Source organism: Manacus candei, unplaced genomic scaffold, assembly GCF_025592945.1.
Source record: "Manacus candei isolate 608988 ecotype Guabito, Panama unplaced genomic scaffold, ASM2559294v1 h1tg000023l, whole genome shotgun sequence".
Classification (NCBI taxonomy): Eukaryota; Metazoa; Chordata; class Aves; order Passeriformes; family Pipridae; genus Manacus; species Manacus candei.
This window is the reverse complement of record NW_026138071.1, coordinates 27,121,711-27,145,921: the sequence shown is the minus strand read 5'-3', so window position 1 is coordinate 27,145,921 and position 24,211 is coordinate 27,121,711. Positions and strand designations below refer to the sequence as shown.

Here is a 24,211-nt window from a genome sequence, read left to right as displayed (position 1 = left end):
AGAAATTCAAATGAAATACGGCGAATAATCAATGGAATGATAAACATTATTAGCATGGGAAACATCATGTTTTACCAGACAGAAAGACAGCAGAAACTGCCTTCTTTGTCTTGCTCATTATTTTGTTCCATCTCTTCCTCTTCTTCCCAAAAATAAGTAACACCAATTTTTTAATTCTTCACATGATCATCCAGATCACTCTTTCCTCAAATCCTTCTAATTTTCTAACTTATCTTCCTTGGAATAGCCTAACTACCATTCTAGGAAAGAGTACTACAAATGGGTAAATGTGGAATATGCCTGGGGTGTTTAGCAAAGGTTTAGGACTTCTTCCAAACTGGTCAAACTAGTTTTCATTAGCTGTAAATCAGCTCATAGTTGGTGTCTATAAACCTCAGACCAGGCTGAAGGTCAGCTGGGCCTAGAGTTGGGGCTGTTTATTTGGACTGAAGGCACAACAGAGTGTGGTGATGGCTGTGCTAACTCAGTGCCACCCTTGTGGCACTGCCAGTTTTGAACTGCTGCCGATTCCAGACACCAGCTGGCCTCTGCTTAGGCCTGAGGTTTAAGGACCCAACTGGCCAAATGGCCATGTTAAACTACAGATCCAGCAGGATCCAATGACCTAACTGCAGAACTAGCCCCAGGCTGGTCTAAGGGGAGCACAGGTGCATAAGACTGGGATCATCACAAGTGCAGAAGATGAAAATGAGTAAGAAATGAGCCCTTCCAATACACAGTAACCCTGGCTGTTTGTTGGAGAAACTAGCACATTTATTATTTGCCTCGAGCTCATGGATGTTTGAGAAAGTGATGTGACGGGCTGTTGAACAAAGCTCATTACTCAAAAGTAACCTTTTCTCTCCATGTTCCCACCAACTTACCTCAGGTCCAGCTTCTCCCACAGTCCCTCTGACACCAGGAGGCCCAATTGGCCCAAGTGGACCAGGATTTCCATCTTTGCCAGAAGGACCAACTGGACCTGGAGGACCCTAGAAAATACAGGAAAAAGAAGAAACATATTTTAGCATTCAATAACAAAGTTGAACAAAACAGCCCTTTATAAGCAGTACTTTGTCAGAAAACAATCCAATTATTTGTGTCTAATACCACAATTTTAAAAATCACTGTTTCTCTTCTGTAAAAGTAAGAAGGCAGTTTCAATGTGAATCACCTCAAACAATATAACTTGGATCAGCTGTATATTTTTTCCTTAACCATTCAAGTGGGATCCCTTTCAGATGCTATGCAGTCTGGAATAGCTGCTGAATGCCAAAACATATACAGGCTCAGAGATATACTGTCCCTTGGGAACATCCAAGAGAGCCATCTTTCTCCTTTACTTTTGGGTGAATGACACATATGGGGGTATGAAAAGCAGAGTAGCAATCAGCAGAGTTGCCACTTATTTGGCTTCGCATCAGCTGCAGCAAAAGCGTCTGCAAAAAGGGTCTGTTGTGATCCTGATCTTTTTATCTAGCTATAAACTACACTTATGTCAAAGCTTTACTGTATTAAACGAGGTGATGTCTCAGCAAAAGATATTAGGGTAACCACCACATGACACCAAAGTGAATAAAATCCATTGAAATAAAAGTGAAGCAGAAATAGAAGCCTGATCATGGAAAAAGAAATAATCAAGCACAAAAAACCTTACACATCGTACTCACCCGAGGACCAAAGGGACCTGGAATGCCAGGGCTACCTTGTTCACCAATAGGACCCTAAACAGAAGAAATTATCATATCATTGTGACATTTGAAGCATATTCCTTCAGTTTTAAAGGACTAATGTGTGATATACAAGATCTGGGATGAATAGGATTAAAATACGCATGAACAATGTGTAGTACCTTTTCCTTAGTACCTTAGTAAATTGATAGAGTTTACTGGTGCTTGGCCATATATTAAGTTGTTTCTGCAGAAAAGCCTTAATTTCATGGCATTTAGAATCTAGAGTGGCTTACAAGAGAGTAATTGAGAGAGTTAATGTGAAGTGAAAATATGATTTGGCTGTTGGGGTTTTTTATCTTGCAACACATAGTTTTACCTCATCATGCAATGGTATCGTAAAGCTGCACTAAAAATATTAGCAAGTATGGACATCCAGGCCACCCATAAATACCTTGGGAGGAAAAAAGTACCTAATTGGCTTTGTTTTCTGTTTTAAATTGCGTAAATATGTTCCTGATACATTATTTAACTACCAAGAAAATAAAATTATAGTAAAAACAGAAAAACTTACAGGAGGACCAGGAAGACCTTGAAGCCCAGTGAAACCCCTGTGTCCTTTCTGGCCCCTATCACCTCGATCTCCGTGGTCACCTTTGTCACCACGAGGTCCTTGGGGACCCTGTAAATATCAGTGATGAATTGTAAAATTCAGAACTGGAAAAAAAAACAACCTCAAACACCCCTCATTTGCTTTTAGACACTGTACTCAGACGTCTTCCCTTCTAAAGCCAAAAAGAAGGTGATTCTGGGTCAGCTCCAAAAACTTTAGTGTTTTACCAAAGAATATGTAAAAATATATACAGAAAATTTTTGCTTAAATATCGTTGTAGTAAATTTAACCTACTTAGCTACAGAATACAGGAAAAAACATGAGAAACTCCAAAAAACCAACCAATTTTTGTATGATTTACAAAATTTCTCTGGATATGACAAATGATTTTTGTTGATGAGATTGAAATATTATGGTTCTTTCACAGACTCATAATGATAAGACATATTTTCACTGTGAAATCCTCCATGACGCATTTTTACTTCTCACAGCTTCTTTCAAGTTCACTGTGATTACAATACAACTGAAGTTACACTCCTTAACTACAGACAACAATTTCCAGGCTCTCCAGTACAAATAACTTGCTTATATTACTGTCACAATTTCATTTTTGTTAATTTTGACAGTTTCAAACCACTCACACTAATTCAAGAATCAGTGGAAAATACGGCTTCTGCTTTCAATTCTATATTTCTCAGCTCAAATTAAATGCTAAATTTCTCAATGCCAGATTCCAAATATTTTATCAATGGCATCATTATCACTAACTACTCAATAAACTTTTCCTGTCTCATAAATGACATCTGCTTAGGGACAGGACAACATTGTTTTGAATTTCCCAAGTTTGCAATTAATTTTCTGTTCCAAGCTTGGATTGTAAAAGAGTTATGTAACATAAAAAAGATGACTTTTGTTAGCTTTCCATTTGGACTGAATTTAGAAAATCATGAGTTGAATTAAGGCAGTTTAATGGGAACAGGTGATTTTGTTGTATTTCTGCCATTTTTACCTAAAAATGTGCCGTTGTGTTCAGCATTTGTCTCTTTACCCCTTATTTAAACACAGATTTTAGCCATTTGTTAACTCAGGTCCTACCATTATCCAGACAGCAACACAGTCCAAATAAAGAGACTTCCAAAGCCTTTGTTATTTCCATGTGGAAATAACTGGAGTATCTAAACAGATTTGTCTAGCTTTGCTGCTCAGAGCTGCACCCACTTGCAGTCAGAACACTGCAAAATGAAGCCCTGTTTAGCATTCTGATCTGGGCTGAGTTTCTCATACACTTTCCAGTGAAAGGTATCTCAGACAAAACCACAGTGCCCACGGACAACTTACAGGCAAACCTCTTTTTCCCGCACGACCCGGGGGACCCATCGGACCTCGAGAACCCTACAAAGATGACACACAGAAGGGATGTGAAGCAATGCACAAAAACAGACGACAGTTTTTTTGATAAACAAACAAAGTGTCTTTAAAAAAAGCCTCACTTACAGTTTCACCTCTTTGACCTGCATCTCCTGGAGGACCAACAGGGCCTGGAGTTCCTGGACCCCCTGGAGAACCCGGTAAGCCTGCAGGGCCAGGTTCTCCACGATCACCCTGCAAAACAGAATTGCAGCATTATTTATCTAAAGAGGACTGGTCTAGACCAGTAGCACTGCTAACCTATTTTTGAGCTATTGCAATCTACAGAGATATTCCTGCTGCAGGAACTCAAGTCTGAGTTCATGGAGGCAGGTGTTCTTAGCCTCTTAGGCAGGTGTCCCCAGCTTTGAGAGGTACTGCTTATCCAAAGCTGTGATAAATTTTCAGAACAAGTTCTCCATCCAGGTTAACTGAATGAAGAAAAAAATCTACATTAAGTCAACAATAAAACAGAGATTTCCAGAAGTTACTTAAGAAAACAATATATTCTTACTCGTTCTCCAACAGCTCCATCTCGTCCAGGAGTACCATCATTACCAGCAGGCCCCTGGAGTTATGGAATAAAAATAGAGTTATCAGTTAACTCTGTAACCTTTCATTTCTAAAAGAAGTTAGAGGTGGATAACAACTTTCTAGTTCGAGAAGAATAACCTCTAGTCTTTTTTTGCACACTACAAGGCTCTAATACTTACTTCTGGACCAGCTTCACCTACAGGTCCAGTGGCACCTGACTGGCCAATAGGCCCTGGGGGACCTTTATCACCAGGTGGCCCAGTGGGACCTTGTTTTCCTGGTGTACCCTAAAAAAAAAAAGAAGAGAAACATCAAAATTTTAATCACAAAACAAAGAAGGCACAAAAAAAACTGCTGCCTGCAAAACTACTCATTAATCCAGACTGAAGTCCCATCTGCATTTGTAAATTCAAAAACCTGATAAATCTAGAAAATGCTCTCACAGATTTTAATACATATTTAGTATACTGTGTATTTTTGTGAAGTTTAATTGTGCTGGTTACTTTCAAATAGGCTTTTACTGACTAGGAGCTGCACTTGAAGTTAGTTTATCTAGTAGCAACTCTCTTAAGCACATACTCCCTTGATAAATCAATACATCCAATGTCATTATCTGTAACAGGTAAGGTCTTTTAGACTCCAGAAAAACATAATGAAGTTGGATATGAGTAACTTTGGGGTTTTTTTTTCTCTGCCTCAAAACCAACAAATCTTCTTAGCCTGGAATAATTTCTGGTCAACTTCAGCTATACGTTTACTTTATGGATCCCGTGGTAATGGCAGATCCTCCATATCAACCCTTTAACTAACAGTCTATTTAATGACTTGAATTCCTGGATAATTTGGCTTTCCAATAAATATCTATAAATCCTACATTTCGCAGAGAGCACAAATGGCAGTTTTAAAGACTGTAGTTCACTATTTATGAAATAGTGATTACAGAGTATCCGCTCACATTCAAGTAACCTTTGGGCACCTAAATGAAGAGTTTGGGGTTGTTTTTTTCAAGGCTCTAGTTTTAAGTCAAATAGGAACTTTTTAGACAGAAGTCTTAATGCTATTACCCCCTTATTCTTAATTCAGGTTCAGACCTTCCATTATGGCAGAAACAAACCTTGCTCCTCATGCATTTGCATAAGATTTATTTATTTTCTATTCTCTCTATATTTGCTCCTGCAGTTGGAGTTTTCCAGCTTTCTCCTTGTGCTGTGGGGCACTACACTCAGAATCCCACAAAGAGAATGCCCAGGCTGGTGGCATACTGCCTTGGTTATTACTTACTGCAGGACCTGGCAGCCCTGGCATGCCTCTTTCCCCTCGCTGCCCTGGCATGCCAACAATTCCTCTTTGACCAGTGGTTCCTGCTGGACCAGGGGGGCCATCCGGGCCCTGAAATCCAGAAAGGAGAAAAACACATCACTGTCGTGTCAGCAGCAATAAATAACAATGAGACCAAGACCAGAGCTGGCTCAGGGAGAATTAGTGACACTCGGAGGACGTACCGGCTGCCCATCATCCCCTGGGTCACCCTTGTCTCCAGGTCCACCAGGAGGCCCAGTGGGTCCTCGATCTCCCACACGACCGTGAGAACCGGGATCACCGCGAAGACCTGGGGGGCCTTCTTTTCCCGGCTCACCAATAGGCCCAGCAGGCCCTGGGGCTCCCTAAGGAGATTAAAACACCTCGTTACGTTGGACCTTTTCTGTTTTAATTAACTATAAATACATATAGTCTGAGAAAGGTTAAAAATCTGAATGATCTAAAAGCTCATTCTTATCATCTCTTTTATGATCAGATAGATGAGACGAAATAAACATCAAACTATGTTCAAGTTCCACCTGTGCCTCCCCAGTTTTCAATTCCAAACTCCCTCCTTTAAAAGACACTTTTTTTGGTTGTTTTTCTCTTTTTTCTCTTCACCTCAGGTGTACAACCATTGCTAGAAAAGTCACTCTTGCCCATTTTTTCCATCATCATCAAGCTAAAGTCCATATCCAATTTTTTCATTCACATGGTACAAATTGTTGTAACAGACCTTTGTTCAGTCCTTAAATATTTTTTAAAAACTTCACAAGAATACTAACTTTTCCATAAACTTCACCTTTTGAGAAACTTACAATGACTGCAAGTTATTTCTCTCATTAAAACATCAAAAGGTATATGAAGCATGACACAGGTCTCCATGGAGCTGAATCCTCAGCTTGTTGATCCACAGCTAATTTTTTGGTTTAGTTGTGTTTTTGAAAATGTTGTGATCGTGGTTTTGTTTTGAATTTATTTTAATGGATCTTATGAGTAACTCCACCAATGAGATAGCTTGGCAGAGGCCTCCTCCTTTACCTTAACTTCAGTCACCACTGAAGGGACAAAGAAGTAAAAAGTCGAGGTAGATATAGGTTGTTTTTTTGTTCCTGTAAGCAATTAAGCTGTAATCAGCTCAAAGTCTACTTAACACAATGGAAAGCCTTGCACCTATTGGACACATACTTAATGATGTAAACATGCAGCCACAGAAGTCGGTGTTGACTAGTTGTTGTTTCTATAGTGTCAGGCCATAAACTCTGCTTCACCTTTCCTGCTTCATTTAGTCTTCAGGTTCTTAACGACCAGTTTATACAACACATCTATTAGGAATAAAACAACTGACTTACAGTAGGTCCTGGAGGCCCAACTCTTCCAGCAGATCCTGGGAATCCAGTAGCACCCTAATAAAAAAAAAGTTTTAATGCCACATTTATCAAAAGAAATGCAGCATTAGGTACCTCAAGTGTTCTCACCTGAATTAGTGAGCAAATGTTATATTTGCAGGCTAAGAAAAAACAAGCTGGCACAAGGAATAATACACACATTACATAAAATTTCAGGATTAGGTTATCTACAGTCAGATCACAACAAATAAAATCTACTTACAGGGGGACCCTGAGTTCCTCTACCACCTTTCAGACCAGGAACACCTGGAGGACCCTAAGAGGAGAGGAGAAAGAGAGGTGTGAAAGTGAACACCCAGAACTTTTTAAACAAGCAAGATCAGTCCACACCACTGGTTCTGTGATGATGTTATTCACACTTACTGGTGGACCATGAGACCCAGCAAGACCCTGGGGTCCTGGAGATCCAGCATCTCCTTTCTGTCCAGGTTCCCCAGGTTCACCTTTTACACCTGGTTGACCATCAGGGCCCTATAAGAAATAATATTTAGAAGAGAAATCAGGTTAGAAATACAAAATCTGTCCAGCCTAACAAAGTTGATTTTTAGGGACTTTCTATAAGGAAAAAATACCAAGGGAACAAATTGACCCAGAAAACACTGCATTTGCTTAACAGTTCAGATCAAGGGAGCTGTAACAGTTTAGCAGTCTTTAGATCATACATGAGACTTTCTGAACATTCTGTCAAGCCAATATTTCCATTTTAAATATTTTTCTTCTCCACGTTTCCCTTTTCTTTAGATTTTCTATTTTCCTCAGCAACTACTACATACTTAAAATCAAAAAGGACTAAACAAAATTGTCTTTTCTAGGCTTTTTTTTTTTCCCACCAAGGGAAGCAGGTGCCTGACTTTTTGTGAAAGGTCTGAAACACGATACTTAGGCTGTGGGAAAGTTTAGAGTATTCCCTTCCATCTGGTCCATCAACTCATTCCAGCCTCCACTACTCATGGCGCAGATCTTTGCTGCCTTCAGTCGAAGACACTTTTCAACTTGCCTCATTTTAATCTCAAAGGAGCAACATTGCATATTAATGAAAATACGAGATCTGGTGAGCAATTACATAACCTTATAAAGAAAATCACTTTTCATCTGTCTAGGGCATTTACTGGCCCTTTTTTTCACTCGATATGCTGATGGGAAAAAGGAACAACCCTTTTTGCAGCAAAAATGTGTCACACATTCCACAGCACTGCAACATTATTCATAATGAAGGAAATGAGCTGTGTCAAAGCATGAGCAAAGGAAACTCATTAGTGTTCCAAAACACATACCGGAGGGCCAGCAAAACCAACAGCACCAGTTGGGCCATTTTCTCCTCGGGAACCCTGGTGAAAAAAAATTAGAATAATTGTATTTAACTACTGTCCTTTCTATATACAGTATAATTTACAGTTAAAGATATAAGAAAGGATGTTAACTATTTATTGTCGTGTGATTATACTTTTGCTCTATTAATCAGAATCAAATGATCTTTCAATCATAAAAAAAAGGATGTTAACTATGACGTTAAAATCTGCCGTATGGTCAAGACTATATGCAGCTTTCAGAACTCAAAAATGGAAGGAATGAACAAGCACTAAAGCAGAAGTAGGAGAAATTCTGCTCCCAACCCACCCTTTCCAGAGACAGCATGAATAGCCGAAGAGCATGCACTTCATGCAACCTGCCACTCCAACCACACTGGGGAAAAAAAACAGTAGTTCAAAGACCTCTACATGGTCAGAATGGGCTATGAGCTGCTTCAGCTGAGCTTTCCCCACAACATTTGTTTGGAAAAGAAGGAGCTGAAGGCTGCCAACTCCAGCACTCCCTAGAGGGCTGGAAGCTGTTCCAATTTATCCTGGAAATAAGACTGTTCTGATTTATGACAGGGACACAATTGCAAGCAGTATGAAGGATCTAGAAGGGCTGAGCCTCTAATTCCCTGATCGAAGTCAACCCTTAAAATACTCAAAATCACTAATAGATGGAAGATGACAAGTTACATAACTAGATGAACTAAGAATTACCTCTGCACTTTGTCCATCTAAATATTTGTATATGTACAGTGGTATCTGGTATGGGCATGCTTTTAAAAACATTTAAACAACTAAAAGTAGTGGCATACTTTCAGGAGTGATGTGAGTTTAACTCTGTAAAGTTTTCCCAGAAACAAGTATAGGAGAGAGGATCAAAATCTAGTAATAGTTTTGCAAGTGCACAGTTACAAGTCAGAACTACAAATCTGGCTACAAAGAAAGGGAAGGAAAAAGAGGAAAATATATCAGCAAATGAGAATAAGGCCTGGAGTTTGGATCAGCGTTAGATATTAACTTATGCCAGGCAAAACCAAGGCATGTTTACTCACAGGGTTTCCACGAGAGCCAGGAGGACCAACTAGACCTCGAGGACCTGGTTCACCCTTTAAATAAAATTAAAGGTTATTATTTCCCAAGTAACTTATTTGTTGAGTAGCAAAAGTGCTAATAAAGTCTGATAATATTAAGGAACTTCAGTAGAGAATGGAATAAAAATCTGTTTACCTTTTCACCAGTGGGACCTGCTGGACCCATTGGGCCTATTGGACCAGGGAGACCCTTTCGAACAAATTAAGATGAAAGAAAGTTAGAGAAATGATGCTCCAAAACAGTTACTTTAAAACTTTTCAGATGTTACTATTCTCATATGCTTTTTCATTCATTTGAATTCTTCTTTATCTCTGAAAACTTGTTTTAACTCCTTTGTCTAAAATTGACTTGCATTTCCTCTCCCAATGACCAAACTCCTCGTAAAAGACCTGCTTTCCTTCGTTCTCTCTTTCTTCTCATCTAACTTCATCTTCTCCTTCATGCAGTGTTTATGTATAAGGCCTGTGACTTACTGCCCATGTGGGGCTTAGTATGTTTACAGGAATTTTCACATGTGAAACTCAGGACTGACTGTGGGCAACTCAATCCAGACAACAGGGAGGCATCTGCCTCAGTCCAGGAGTCAGAGCTGGAAGGTCTGTTTTTCCCCTATTGATCTCTGCCTGTTCTTTTTTTTTCATATTTCTTACTATAGTCAGCTGAGCCAAAGCCCAAACCGACTGAGAATCCTTTCCATTGACACCCTAACTCTCATTATTGATGATACAAAACAGGATCTTGGAACACAGATGTCCCAAAACCATCTCGGAAGTTGGGGTAATGACAATGACTACAAATCCATGGTATTGCTAAGCTTGGTGTTTAACTCCACAAGCTGAGACCCCTTAGCACAGTAAACAATCCAGGGTGTGAAGAGTAGGGTCTGAGAAGAGTGGCAGATTTACTTACTCTTGCCCCGTCGTTGCCAGCTGTACCTTCAGCACCTTTCTCGCCTACGCCACCCTACAGAAAATACCCAGAAAGGCTCAGTTGTGACACTGAGTGTTGAATAGTCCATACCCTGGAATAACTGCAGTGTCAAGAGACAGGTGATTCTACTCAGGAGAACAGAAGCAAAGAGACTTACTCTATCACCCTTGGGGCCGGGCGTTCCAGCAATCCCTCTTTCTCCAGGCATGCCCTGAAGACCTGGTGGGCCCGGATCACCAGGTGTCCCACTAGGGCCTGGGCTCCCCTGAAGCACAAAAAGAACAAGTTGTTGTCTATTCAACTAAGAAGTATCTTTGTATCTTGGCTGCAGAACACACCGTGCCTGCGCTGAAGTCTCTGGGGTACAATTTTAAGTTATAATTTCGTCTGAAATTTGGACTTTGTTCACATCCAGATACTTTTCTTTCCCCGTTGTGTTACTCAGGAAGTTCAGTTGTGACACCACAGTCCTTCCAAAGTATTTATTCAGTGCATACTGGGGATGAAAACAGTCAAAAAAAGAAACCTGAGCATGTTTCTGCCTTGACCTCGATGCCACATAGATTTAGTACACAAAGTAGGTACAGGTAGAAGTTACCAGGGGCAAAGGTGCTTTATTTTTCCTTTGTTTCTCACAGTTCATGCCTATCACGTGTCCCACATTACTAAAGGCACTCCCTACTTGAGGTGACCTTCCTAGGCCTAATCACATCGATGGCAGATGAAAGGTAGGCACGCAGCTTTCAGCATTGTTTTTAAAATGCTCGGCCTCGCCAAGTGTCTTTGCACAGGCTGACATGGCTCTTAAAACATTGCTAGAAGGTTGTCTGTAGTACAGAAATGGCTTTGTCCCATTCTGCTGAGAAACACAAAAACCATTTTAAACTTCAGGCCTATATAAATTAATACAAAATGTTCTCTCTCAGCACTTAAGTATGTTGAAAGTTATTAATATTGTTATAACTGGAATAACTTCTCTGTCCTCCTGGAACCCTTATACAAAGAAAAGACCTTTCATATTTATAGTAAAAAAAGCCCTCTCTTTTATGTTCATGCAAATGGGCAGAATTATATGTTGCATCACTCCAGCAATGCAAATCTCCATTCAGTTTACCTTTGGACCATCGGGACCGTGACCTCCAGCCATGCCCTTCTCACCCTGGAGTCCTGATGCCCCTGGTTCTCCTCTTTCCCCTGGATTGCCACGTTCTCCCTACAAAATAGAAAATTATTACTTATTTAGAAGTCAGGGTACAGTCTTGGTAGACAAAATGCTAAATGCATCATAAGTGCAGAACTGCAGAGCCCGTGAACAAATTCTAGGAGAATTGATCAAATAAAATGCTTTTACTGTTAAAGGCAGGGGAAATAGCATGTTTGTCAGCAAACTAAAAACTGTCATTTCACAGCTGTAAATCAAATCATTTAGCAGCTGGTACTCAACACCACTTCAGGAGCTACAAAATCATTAAAGGGGGTAGGTTTTACAGAAATTATCTTAAAAAATATCCACATTTACAACCATTTTGTTGGTGGGGGAAAAAAGTCAAATAGTCACTTTAGCTGTTAAAGTCCATATTATATATCAACTTGCAACCTCAGAGAACTGTTATGAATATTTAAACTCTGAAAGAAAACACTTACCCTCGGGCCCAATGGACCAACAGCTCCAGGATCTCCAGGCACACCCTAAGCAGAACAGAACTCACTATTAGAAAGAAATCACTATTCATAACCTTACAGTTATGGAAATCAGAGATAAACATTTTCATTTCCAAAGTCCTGTGAATGTGGATGGTTAATTCTAAATATTATCTATCAATGACAAGAGGTGATAGCCCAACTTAGTCCAAGAATATGGTCAGATTCTAGCAATTATTTTATCCAAAAGCAGTTCTTGAACAGCTTGCAAACTACATCAGTACATATTTTGAAATAGAGAGGGGGAAATTAAATTACAAAGAGAAGAAAATGTAAAATTACTTTATGAAGTAAATTCTTTTTAATTATACGTTACACATAAATTACCTGATCACCTGGCTTTCCTCCCTCACCTGGAGGACCTGGTGGCCCAGGTAAGCCCTGTGAAAAAAATAAAAATGCTCACAAACGTGATAGAAATTTATCTAAGACACCAAGACTATGAATGTACTAGCACACTCAGTACAAGAGACCCCCAAGGGAAACAGTTTTGTGAATATTGCACCAAAGCATTCTCCCTCCCCTAAATGAGATGACAGCCTTTCTCTAAAACATTTACAGGACATATGCTTGTCAGCCCTAAAAATAAAGGTCTCTGTTAACAGAGATTGACTTAATTAATGCTTCATTATCAAAACAATCACTTTGTTCTGCATTTGGAACATCTTTGGAAAATCTCCAAATAAAAGCTGAATAACAGCAGCAGTTTTCTCAAGGGATACAGAGCTGGCATTTAAGCCTTTACCAGTTCAGCTGAGTGAATATCACTAATTATTCTGAACATCATTGCCTTAGTTCTGAAGTTGTGTCTTGTCATATATCACTTGATTGAATTTCTTCAATTTGAGTCGATAAAGACATGGCTGTTTATTTTTTTCTTAACAAAATAAAAATAAAAGTAAAAATGAATGCACATACCTGAAATCCTGTAGGACCTGGAGGGCCTTGCTCTCCTCTTTCTCCTGCCAGGCCCTACACAAAAGAAAGTAATAAGTAAACAGTAGAGGAATATAGGCAGGATCCACAATTTTTCTTCTCTCTGAATATGTATGTTTTCAACACTTTTACTTATCCCAGGCCAGGATATGACCCATCTAAAAGATACTATTCCTTCTTAAGATCCTTCCCCCGTCAAAAGTTCTGTGGTCACAGAAAATAACTCAGTTCTGTTAAAACTAAGGAAGCTAGGAAAATGAACTATGAAAATTTTGCTCCATGGTAATGGTTAGTAAAAGGAATTAGACTACTCATATATATACACATATATATACACACATATTTAATACAAAGCTTCCCATTTTTCTAGGACAATTTGTTTTTTAAATGTTCTTGGGATTTTTTTATCTGTAATCAACAACTGGCATGAAGATAGAAAAAAACAGAAGCCAAAAGGGTGAAGAATGGATGGAGTGATGGGCAGGCAGAGTGGTAAAAGCTGACTTACTGGAGGGCCAACAGGACCAGAAGGGCCAACTTCACCATCTTTACCAGGGGCTCCCTAAATTAAAATGAAGTAGGAAGAAATCTTGTATAATGAATTTATATAACAGGAAAGCATCCTTTTCTGTAATCATTGCAAATAACAACCACACTCACTCTCTGTCCTGGGACACCTGCATTGCCTGCTTCTCCGGGTTTTCCAGGATCACCCTAAATTGCAGGAATAAAAACGACTATTTTTAGATACTTTTTTCATCCATTTAAATATATGCAGATGTTTCAAGTTGAACAGATCTTGCCATACTCACACTACCACCCTTTGGCCCAGGAAGGCCCATGCTGCCTGGCTGACCTCTGATTCCTATTGAACCTGCTGGACCCGGACGTCCATCTTCTCCAGGAGCACCCTGAAGAGATAAAGAATTTTCCACATTAAGTTATAAATAAATAAAATTTATTTACAAATAAATTATAAATATACTTATTCATAGGCATTTATTAACCTCTAGAAAATGTTTGCATATAGAAAGAAAATAATGTTAATCTGCTTTGGTTCTCCACTTAGCTAAAATGTCTTCAGAGCAGACATAGCTTTAGCCATAGTGCTGGATTTAACCAAATACTATGCAATTATTATAAATGAGTCATTATGGACCAAATACTTTGTTGTGTCCCTAAAGAGACAGCTAGAAAAATATTTTAGCAATAAATGGCTTAAAAATGTTGCAGTAGCTGCTGAACAACAGATACTGCTATACAGACAAAACTAATTTTGAAGTCAGGAATCTAAAGCAAACAATTAAAAGAGAAGATGAGCCTTAAGAAATCAAGAAAACTCATGTTAATAGAAGTAAATTCAATGACGTGGGACCTCTGAATTAGTGTAGCATTAACTGAAAGAGCTAATTTCTGTAACACTTACCAAGGGGCCAAGTTTTCCTTCAGGGCCTTGAACACCTGGATTTCCTGTCAAACCCTAAAATTGGGAATACTATTGGTGTTAGGGTTAGGCATATAACTCCAGAACATTAAATAAATGTAAATAAATCCAAAAGACATGCACAGTTAATACCATAGTACAAAATTCCCTGTGTTAAAGGTCTTCCATCCTTATCTTCACTTTACAGCTTCATCCCTCACTGTCTCTACTCTTCCCTTTTCCTATTCCCCCTTTTCTTGCTGTTACACCTCTTGAGCTTCTCACAGGCTTATTTTTATTTCTGCCAACATAACCCAGCGATCTATATCACATCTTACCTTTTATCTCTTTTTTTATCCCTTTATGTCGTTTTCTGGTATTCCAAATTGTTCTCATATAATTTTCCTGTAAACAAATCCCTAGATGACATGCATCACCCAACTGTGTAAGTTATCAACCACCAATTTAATGAAGGTTGGCCTTTCATTCATGTTCTCTGTGGCAATTATGTGCTTTACAAGCACACTTCCTTCTCTTTAGCTGTTCTCAATCAGGGCTATTTCCCCTTTCTCAAAGACAAAAGCTATGCTTCCCGAAATCAGCAGGGAAAAAAGACAGGTATTTTGGCCTTTAGCCTCACAGAAATGAGTCTGCCCTTGTATGAGAGTTTCTTAATTCCATAACATTCATTGTTGCCTTTAGAAAATGCAGAGTACCATGGTTTATAGTGTGCTGCTGTTAGTTCCTCACCCTTGCACCAGGAAGGCCAGGTTCACCAGGACGTCCAGGATCTCCCTGACCTCCTTTAGGACCAGAAGATCCTGCTGGACCACGCTCTCCTTGGGCACCCTAGAAAGATACCAATGGGCTACTTGTTAACAGCCTGAGCAGCAACAGTAAGAGAAGGTTAATTAAAAACAGTGTCTTCCATGAAGGACCTATTTTTGCAAACAGAGTTCCCAATTATCAAGACCATTATTATTATTATTATTATTATTATTATTATTATTATTATTATTACTTTTTTCCAAATTTTTTACTTAAAAGTTGTCTCTCACCCTTGAAGCAAATTTATATAAGAATTTTAGAATTCCTTTATTTTTACCAAGAAATTGGGAATTTACAGAAGCACCAGACAAATACCCACGTGAATGCCTTCCCTAGAAGTGGTTGGGAAAACCAAAGACAGGTAAGCCCATTTGTGTGAGGAAAATTACACCATACACAAAGAAAAGGCAATTTTTCAAATAGCTACTTCCTACAGAGCAATACATTAAGAAATATAGTAGTAGAACAGGTCAAAGTCTCCTATCTATGCACACTTCAGCACGAGGGAGCCTTAAGTCAGGGACAAGCAAGCAAAGCTGAACATCACAAGAACTGAAGTGACTTTTCCCAAAAAATTTTATTCTCAAAACACTCAGACCCCTTTTGGCATTTCTGAGGCCTTTTTGATTGTTTTTCCAGTGATGTTGAGGATCTGCCTATTTGCCCAGAAGCAGACATTTTTAATGGAAGAGTTTCTTTTTATGTATCTGCGTGTATGAAAATTTAACAAATGACCCGATAAAAGATGGACACTTTAATTTCATTTACCTTCGGTCCAGGCAAGCCATCAGAACCTGGAAAACCACGGTTACCAGGAGCACCCTAGGAAAAGCAATAGATATGAGGTGATTACCTTAACTTCTACATAAGTTATTGCAAATAAAGGACCAGATTTATGGTTTGGGGGGTTCCTTACAATTTTCTAACTTCAGTGCTTAGTCTTGGGGTTTTTTTACCACTTGGAGTGGTAAAAACATCAATGTCTCATTCATGCATACTGAACAGCTCCTTGGAAGCAAGATGACCACTTACACAGTGTTAAGCAAAAGGTCTGCAGATCCCTGTGCAATGAATCCCCACATGAAAATATCCGGTGTAAAAAGAAAATAATGCACAGTATTAACTTCTGTTAGGAAAATAAAGTTTGACTATACCCACAACAAAGCTGTAAGAACATACATAGTTAGGCGAAGAGGATTTTCAGCTTAGCAGTGCATCTCTCAAGCCATTATTCCTTTGGATTGCTTACCCTTTCTCCAACAGGGCCTGGTGGACCTACTGACCCTGGATCTCCTCGAGGACCTCTTTTCCCTTCTTCGCCAATGGGGCCAATGGGACCTTGGGGACCTTGTGGGCCCTAGTGAAAGTAAAACTTTTTTTTTAAAAAATCATTGTTAAGCTTACCACTTCTCAAGCATATTGAAACAGACTGTCTTCTAAACACCATAAACATTTTTCCAAATAAAGGAGAAAAAAAAAGAATTAGGTTTCGATTCAGTTAAAAAATGGAGCTTTTCAGCATCTGCTTTTCTCTTTCACAATGTTTATAAGCTAATAAATTGCAGTTGGGCTGTACAGTGCTTCTCACAGTCACCCATGATAGTTTGCATTTGGAAAAGCTGCAAAGAATTCAAAACTCAGTGAGACTCTAGTAGAGAAGACAGTGGTAAGGGAACGATTACTTCACCTGTGCATTTTTGTCACTTATTACATGATCATTTAACTAGTGAGAAAGGAAAACTGAAGATTGTTTGACAAGTCAAATCAACTTAAACTCTGTAGAGTCAGTTTTGTCCCAAAAGTCACATGCTTACAGCATGGAATTAGCCATGTTTTCAAGTAACTTTTCACAAATATTAACTGTGGGCTAAACAGCTATTCATACTGTGAACATGCAACTATTTATATTATTTTGTGTCTAAGTAAACTATATCTAATATATGCAAAACTTCATAAGTATTAAATGTAAGTTTAAAATAAAATGGACTTTATTATGATTAGCACACAGACCTGTGAGCTCTTAAATGTCCAGAATCATATGGATCCATTTCATATGAGATGAAGAAACTACCAGGCTCTCATTCTGCGTGGTACAGAAACCTCAATAGTTGCACTAAGTGGTTTTTCTGTCCCTGAGTCCTGTCAGGCCTATGTTGGGTGGGTGATTTATAACATCCAAGAACCCACTTCACCATTCATTGTTAGCACACTCTACACCAAGGGTCACTGTGCTTTGTCTTCCACAATGGTTACTCTCATGATTGTGAGCAGTTAGAAATGTCTTTAAAAATTTAAGGATCTACTTGAAACATTTATACAAGCCTTTGTGATTCCTTTTCATCTTACGAAGCACATGGAGACTTACAGGTTCACCTTTGGGTCCTGCCTCTCCCTTGAAACCCGGGACACCGGGGTCTCCCTGAAAACAAACACATGAGCAGCACTGATAAGGTTTAAAGTCTGCATAAATCACCTGATCAGTTTGTATTATACTATGAAACAGAGGAACCTTTCCTAGCTTAGTTACTAGTTGTAGGCAATATAATAGGATGCTTATAATGATTTGTCTTTCCCCTTACCATGTTTGTTTATTATGATGTTATAAAGACAAAAAGTAAATCAATCTCTTTGTCTGGGTTTATATAGACACACTTCTTTCTCAGACTTTTAAGAAGGCAACAACAGTATTTTGGACACACAGAAGATCCACAAAATCCGAGTCTCAGCACACTCATTATTAATTTATTTAAAGGAAGCCCTGCTGATCCCTGCTTTTAGTTTCCCAGAGTGACACACGTGTCAGACATTGGGATTCCCATGGAGACAAGGTCATCCTTACCGGCTGGCCTCGGATACCAGGGGGGCCAGTGCTGCCCTGTGGTCCTGGGGAACCGGGTGGGCCTGATAAACCAGGGGGTCCTCCAGTGCCTGGAGATCCCTGCAAACAGAAACAACAGTAAGGAAACATAATAAAAATAAGGAAAATAAAATAAATTAACTTACACAATTTCTTCAGCAGGAAACATGATTACTTACAGTAGGGCCCTTCGCACCTGGGGAGCCATCTGTGCCTTCAGTACCCTAAAGATAATGTACCAATCATTAAGAACCATTTTAATGAGGAGGGCATCAATAGCAAATGCAGAAGGTAGTTATTTTATCCACTTTAGAAGACTAGACAAGAAAGACTATTAAATAAATACAGCAACATATGACCTACTTACGCTAAAATGGGTAATAAAGTATGCAAGTAAATGTGATTTTTAATGTTGAAGGTCTTGTGTTTAAACTTAAGTTTAAAGTACTTCTAGGACTGATACTGAATCAAGCTGCATAACTTTCAGTTTTCCTTCTTGTTGTAATTAAATAATAAAAAGTTATTATCAGTAAAGTAAGCACAAAACAAATGAATGAGACCTTTTTTTTCCCCTGGTAAAAAAAAAAAAAAGAAAGTAATTTGAGCAAAACTCGGCAGTGCTCAAGTGGGGTACTAAAAAGCCCTATAAACAGATAACATGCACAAGCTGAGCACTGAGGAACTCAATTTAATGTACTTACAGGAAGACCTTGTGATCCAGCTGGGCCCTGTGGACCTGTTTCACCTCTTTGTCCTTGAGGACCTTCAGGACCACGAGGACCTGTTGGACCTGCTTCACCCTAAGATTTCACATGACAAAATAACAACATTATTTTGCCCTAAAAAGCAGCACTATAAAGTAATTAAGGAGACATACTGAGTTTATAACAGAGAAATAATTCATGTTTTGAATTAGTTTATTACCCTTAAATTTTGCTTACCTAATTTTGCTTCTATTACTTCTATGTGAATGTAAACTTTAAAAGCATGAACAGGATTTTTTTCCTCAATGTTTACAAGACAAGGAAGCTTTCTATATGCAAGTAGCACTATCCAGGAGCCCAAATCAGATCAAGGGACAGACATGTCTCTCTAAAATCCCAGTATGTGTCTGTAATTTTACAAGGGCTTTTTTTTTTGCCTTCATTAGCAGCAAGGCTTAAGATTTAGACATAATAACACATCTGGGGTTGGTTGGGTGATTATTTTTTGCACAGTGCAGAGGAACTCACTGTTTCAGCACTATATTAAGCATAAAATCCCTGTAAGATTAGACTGGGTGAACAAACAAAAAAAAAAAAAAATTCTTCCTAGCATCTTCTTTGAATTTTATCTTTATATAGGAAATTAGCTTTTTGGAACTGATGGCTGTTAATATCACGTCTTCAGAACTAAAGTCCACCTCTTCATTGTATATTCTGCTTAGCTTTTAGGAGTTCAAAGCAACTACTCCAATTTGACATCATCTGATGATCAAACTTGAAGCCAAGCTTCTCCTTTTCAAAAGCTGTAATCGATTCATCATGTGACAGCTTCTCCAAACATTTACTTATGTAAGATAGTGCTTACCATATCAAATACATTTATGACATGCACTAAAACATCTATCATTTAACTGTACACCCATCTTCTGCCTAGACTGTGCTTTTGCAAAGCAAGCTTGGACCAGATGATCCTCGAGCTCCCCTTCCAACCTGCTGTTCTTTGACTCTACAATTATGTTAACACTCTTCTTAAGATTTGTTTCCAAAACACAGTTTCATGAGCACTGCCAGTTTCAAAACAACACAAAACATCTGCTGATCTTGGCTATCTAACTGATTGAGAGTTTCTTCTTGTATAGTATTTTCCTATCGTGTTTTAGGAGCGTAAAGGAAAAAAAAAAGGAGCAACTGGGTGGAGGGTAAGTATAAGAAGCATAAGGAAGCCGTATGAGTTGTCTTTTCTTTCTTTGAAGACATTGTCTCAATGCTAAGGAAAAAAATTGAGCACTTTCTTGAAAAGCAAGTGAGGGAAGTGCCACAAAGGCAGTGCTGCAGCCAGTGCAAGTTTTCCATTTCTGCCCAGTCACACTGAGCCACGAAAGGCAGCAAACATAATTTGCTCTGTTGTGATGAACTGCAGCAGATCTCTCTTGGGGTTCAGGCATTTGAGGTCATCTCAAAAAGTGTTCTTGGCCAAAACTAGAGGTTTCAGCACTAGAAGGTACTGCTTCCATGCTGACTGAGACCAGTCCTTGCAACCTCACTTGTAACACATCTTGTTATGCTTTGAATGAATGGGACAAGATTCCTGAGGAACAGCATGACATTGATCTTATAATCACCCCTTAACACAAGCAGAAGTGAAAGCAAAGTATCCTAAGGGTGGTGAATTGCAATTGCTTCATTTGGCTTTGGGTTTTCATCTTCTTTCTGAAGGTCTTGACTAACATTGGTTTCACGGTGACTCCTGGGGACTTGTACACCTGTCAATCTGAACCCTGTGCAGTCTAGTATACATTTTTAATTATGTGTTATTAGACATTTTAAAAAGATACTTTCAATTTATTTTTTTACCTTCAGACCAGGAATACCGGGAAAACCTGGAGAACCAGTTATGCCAAGTGGGCCCTATAAAAGACAGACACACAAAGCTGTATTTTGGCAGTTTAAATCCCACAGACTAGTTCCTAAATCACTGGGTAAATATGGTTCTAGGATTACATGTGGGTTTTAGTCATAAAACTTTTATAAAAATAACTATAAATATCTTTTTTTTAAGTGATACACACGCATTTTATGGAACTGTGGCGCAGTATTTTAATAATATATTTACTGACTTCAGCAAAGAAAAGTTCTTGATTCAGCTATTAATGCCCAAATTGCAACACACACAGTTAGCAATTATGGGAATTAAGATTCCCAGATTCACAGACAAGTTCATTTGCAAGCTGTAAGACACAGATTTTTTACTAAATTCTCAAGAGAGACAAAGATGTAGAGCAGAGACAATTTACTGCTTGAATCTTTGTTCAAAGATAGGCAGGTGTGTCTGGAAAAGGAAGTGGAGAAAAGGCTGAGTTCTGCCACACCATGAAGCACAAGTGTTTGCAGAGGTACACCTTCAGCTCCCCAAACCAGTATAGCTCTCCTCAAATAACAGAATATCTTGAGACAGTCAATGCTCTCAGAAGGTCTGACAGCTCCAGCCACAGAACTGATGTTGCTACACTATTTCTGGCTACAGAGGCAAATTCTTGGTTTGTTGCACTGCAGAGTAACAGAGTCACACCTCCTGTGATTGTGAGGACATGAAGTTTGGTCAGGCATTACGTGGCAGACTGACTAAACTCACTAGAAAACAAACTTCAAGTGTACACACTTGAAAATACCTGCATGGTATGATGCAAAACTCGTTCTGCTATACAGGAAGACTGCCAATTAAGGGCCTTAAATTTGTGGATTGGTTCCATTTCCATAATGCCTCCTGTGCTGAACAGGACTTTCAACAGATGAACTTTCTACTGTACTATAAAGTCTCAGAGTGGCGGCACACGGTGGTTATAAACACTCACTACAACACTCTTCCCACATGATTCCTCTATCTTCTCCTGACTTTCTGCCTTTTTGTAAAATATGATTCATACTGTGAAAAATATTCTATGTAATAAAGCTCTCCTGACAAACTTAATCAGAACAGTCTGTCCCACTTAGCATTATTACAAGCATTTCTGCCGTGACCTTGCACTGGATTTCTACAGAACTGATATAACAACTCACTAAGTAGATTTTTGTAAACCTATGTCCCAGTTTATTGGATCACAAATAAATGCCTGCCAAATCTCTCTCCTGTTGCAGGAAGAATTCCAGAATTACAGTGTACCACTGCACTGACCCAAATAACAACACATTTCATTAAAGCTTCCTCCAATGAGAAACACATGCATCAAGGACCAGTATCTCCCTTGTGACACTTCATGGGATTTTCCAAAAATATTAGCCAACCAGTTAGCACGTCCAGTGAAGCTGAGCTCATATTTTATGCCAAAGAAAAATTTCAAGCTTCATGTAAAATTCCCTAGCTTGGGACCCAGCATTTTTAAACTTTATCATTTGTTTTAGATACTGCAAAAATCTTTTCATTGTTTGAAAGTTTCTTCTAACAACTTTAACATCTTTTGTGATAAACTAAATAACTGAGTTTTGCAGCTTTTAGGAACTTATGCTCATTTTTTGAGCTTCTATTAAAGCTAATTATTTCTTAATGAAGCTTTTAATAAAATAGTCTGCTCATTCCAATGACATAGGTAACTGAATTTTTCTCAGGTTTTAATCATTAGCAAATAAAGAATGAAATTTTTACTGTGGTCAGGTGCATTAGGGGGTTGGGGTTTTTTTTTGATGCAATGATTTTGGGGTGTCTGGTTGTTAGACATTGTGTTTGGTTTGTTGTTTTGTTTGCAAAACATCACAAAGAGCTAAAGGTTCAGGCTGACTCTATCAACAGGCAGGAACTGTCAACCACATCCTAAAAAAAAGTAAACATAAAGGTATACAATATTTTTTAAGTGAAAGCTGGTCTTGCACAAGCAGTACGAAATCATCACAAGCTCTCATGTGCAAAAGCAACAGAAAATTAATAATAAGTGTGTGAATAATCACTGATTTATGTGAATTTTTCTCATATGCATTTTCCAAATGCATTGTGAGACCAGATTGCATGATTGAAACCAGCAACCTTTGATACAATGACTTCGTAGTTCAAACAGCCACATCATCTGCAGCCCTGCTGCCGTCACGTGAGGACTTCCACAGCCACACAAACCAGGCTTGCTCATTTTGGCAGACATTGAGGCTTCTGGTTCTTCAGTTCCATAGGTGACTGTCCCTAATTAAAAGGCTCTTACACAGCTTTGGTAAGAGATCAACTGCAGGGAGCAAGTTCTGCTTCGGTGAGTGGCATTTCTCCTTGCTGAGAATGGCTGCGCTCTCGTTTGACAACTTTGTACTCGAGGGAAGATAATGCACAATTATAAACCAATTTACATCACAGTGCAGATGTTTAAGACAGTTTCCTCCCGACAGTATGGACTCCATAAGAGCAGCAAAGCATCACCTTTCCCAGAGGATGTTATAGTCTACTCCTCTGCAAATAAAAGCCTTTAGAGGAAGTAAACTACGGAGTATAATTTCTCAGAAGACAGCACCAAAACAAAAATAAGTAGAATTAGGAATCACTCACAGGTAATTAATTCCAGGTGCACTTTACTGATACCAGCAACTGCCAACACGGTTTTGTATTTCGTAGTGTCAAAAGGCAAGTGGAAATAGAGAGAAGAAACAGGTGATTGAGAAAAAAAACTTACCATTGGCCCTGGCTTCCCAGGCATACCATGCTGGCCACGCCCGCCCTAGTTATGAAAATATAAAACAGAGAATATTTATAAGAACTCTACTTTTTTAAAAATTATTATTGTTGGCATTTGTGATAAAAGCCACACATAGTAAATTGATAAAAGTGCTGGATTGCACATTCCTCCAAACACTGTCAAAAACCTCTGGAAGAAATTACGTTCCCCTTCTAATTAATGGATTTCTCTATTTTCAGAAAGGACAATATTTTGAGAGTGTCATTGTATGGGGCATATAACATACATGGAGCATATAAAAGTCATAGGGAGAAATGCCAGAAAAAAAATACTTGACATTGGATGTAAAAGCAACAAGATGAAACTCCTACTCAAGTATGATCTCATGTCAAGGCTAATCCTTTTAGATGAAAATCAAAATATTTTTTAAGAAGACAGCTTTATTTTCTGGAATTAAATTGTATGACTTCATCTAAATTTGAAATCTTAATTGAAAGACTGCATCTAAACTTTTGTTTTAAACTTTTATGCAGACAAAAACCAATACATATTATTTCCAGTTCAGTAATTTTTGGTGAAAATAGCCTCTCATGAGAAATTCCACAGAAACAAAATTTTTTCTGTATCACAGAAAAAAGTGTTGTGAAGGTACTTGGCCTCATGGGCAGCTCTGGTATGAGAAGTTACCATACAGCTACCATTCTCCTTTTAGAAAGTGTTTCTAACTTTTAAAATTTATGGTAAAGGTCTCACCCCACAAACCCACTCAGCCCTAACACTCTTAGGCTACAGCAGAACTCACCATACAAGTCACATGAATAAACACTTTCAGGGTCAGGGATTTAAGTAAAACAAGGGAGGAAT

General features: G+C 38.7%; 1 protein-coding gene across 1 annotated transcript in view; it reads right to left on the bottom strand.

Moving 5' to 3' along the window:
- The window catches only part of COL5A2 (collagen type V alpha 2 chain), a 100,143-nt gene that overhangs the window by 7,824 nt on the left and 68,108 nt on the right, over positions 1 to 24,211 (bottom strand). The window contains exons 17-50 of the mRNA XM_051787168.1: positions 23,345 to 23,389; positions 20,556 to 20,609; positions 18,699 to 18,797; positions 18,177 to 18,221; positions 17,980 to 18,078; positions 17,506 to 17,559; positions 16,390 to 16,497; positions 15,909 to 15,962; positions 15,063 to 15,161; positions 14,316 to 14,369; positions 13,702 to 13,800; positions 13,550 to 13,603; positions 13,398 to 13,451; positions 12,872 to 12,925; positions 12,281 to 12,334; positions 11,897 to 11,941; positions 11,367 to 11,465; positions 10,410 to 10,517; positions 10,232 to 10,285; positions 9,458 to 9,511; positions 9,283 to 9,336; positions 8,207 to 8,260; positions 7,296 to 7,403; positions 7,135 to 7,188; positions 6,876 to 6,929; positions 5,727 to 5,888; positions 5,506 to 5,613; positions 4,404 to 4,511; positions 4,205 to 4,258; positions 3,778 to 3,885; positions 3,622 to 3,675; positions 2,245 to 2,352; positions 1,671 to 1,724; positions 885 to 992 (exon numbers count right to left, since the gene is read on the bottom strand). Of these exons, the coding sequence (XP_051643128.1) occupies positions 885 to 992; positions 1,671 to 1,724; positions 2,245 to 2,352; positions 3,622 to 3,675; positions 3,778 to 3,885; positions 4,205 to 4,258; positions 4,404 to 4,511; positions 5,506 to 5,613; positions 5,727 to 5,888; positions 6,876 to 6,929; positions 7,135 to 7,188; positions 7,296 to 7,403; positions 8,207 to 8,260; positions 9,283 to 9,336; positions 9,458 to 9,511; positions 10,232 to 10,285; positions 10,410 to 10,517; positions 11,367 to 11,465; positions 11,897 to 11,941; positions 12,281 to 12,334; positions 12,872 to 12,925; positions 13,398 to 13,451; positions 13,550 to 13,603; positions 13,702 to 13,800; positions 14,316 to 14,369; positions 15,063 to 15,161; positions 15,909 to 15,962; positions 16,390 to 16,497; positions 17,506 to 17,559; positions 17,980 to 18,078; positions 18,177 to 18,221; positions 18,699 to 18,797; positions 20,556 to 20,609; positions 23,345 to 23,389 (2,574 nt within the window). The remainder of the gene's footprint in view (positions 1 to 884; positions 993 to 1,670; positions 1,725 to 2,244; positions 2,353 to 3,621; positions 3,676 to 3,777; positions 3,886 to 4,204; positions 4,259 to 4,403; positions 4,512 to 5,505; positions 5,614 to 5,726; positions 5,889 to 6,875; positions 6,930 to 7,134; positions 7,189 to 7,295; positions 7,404 to 8,206; positions 8,261 to 9,282; positions 9,337 to 9,457; positions 9,512 to 10,231; positions 10,286 to 10,409; positions 10,518 to 11,366; positions 11,466 to 11,896; positions 11,942 to 12,280; positions 12,335 to 12,871; positions 12,926 to 13,397; positions 13,452 to 13,549; positions 13,604 to 13,701; positions 13,801 to 14,315; positions 14,370 to 15,062; positions 15,162 to 15,908; positions 15,963 to 16,389; positions 16,498 to 17,505; positions 17,560 to 17,979; positions 18,079 to 18,176; positions 18,222 to 18,698; positions 18,798 to 20,555; positions 20,610 to 23,344; positions 23,390 to 24,211) is intronic.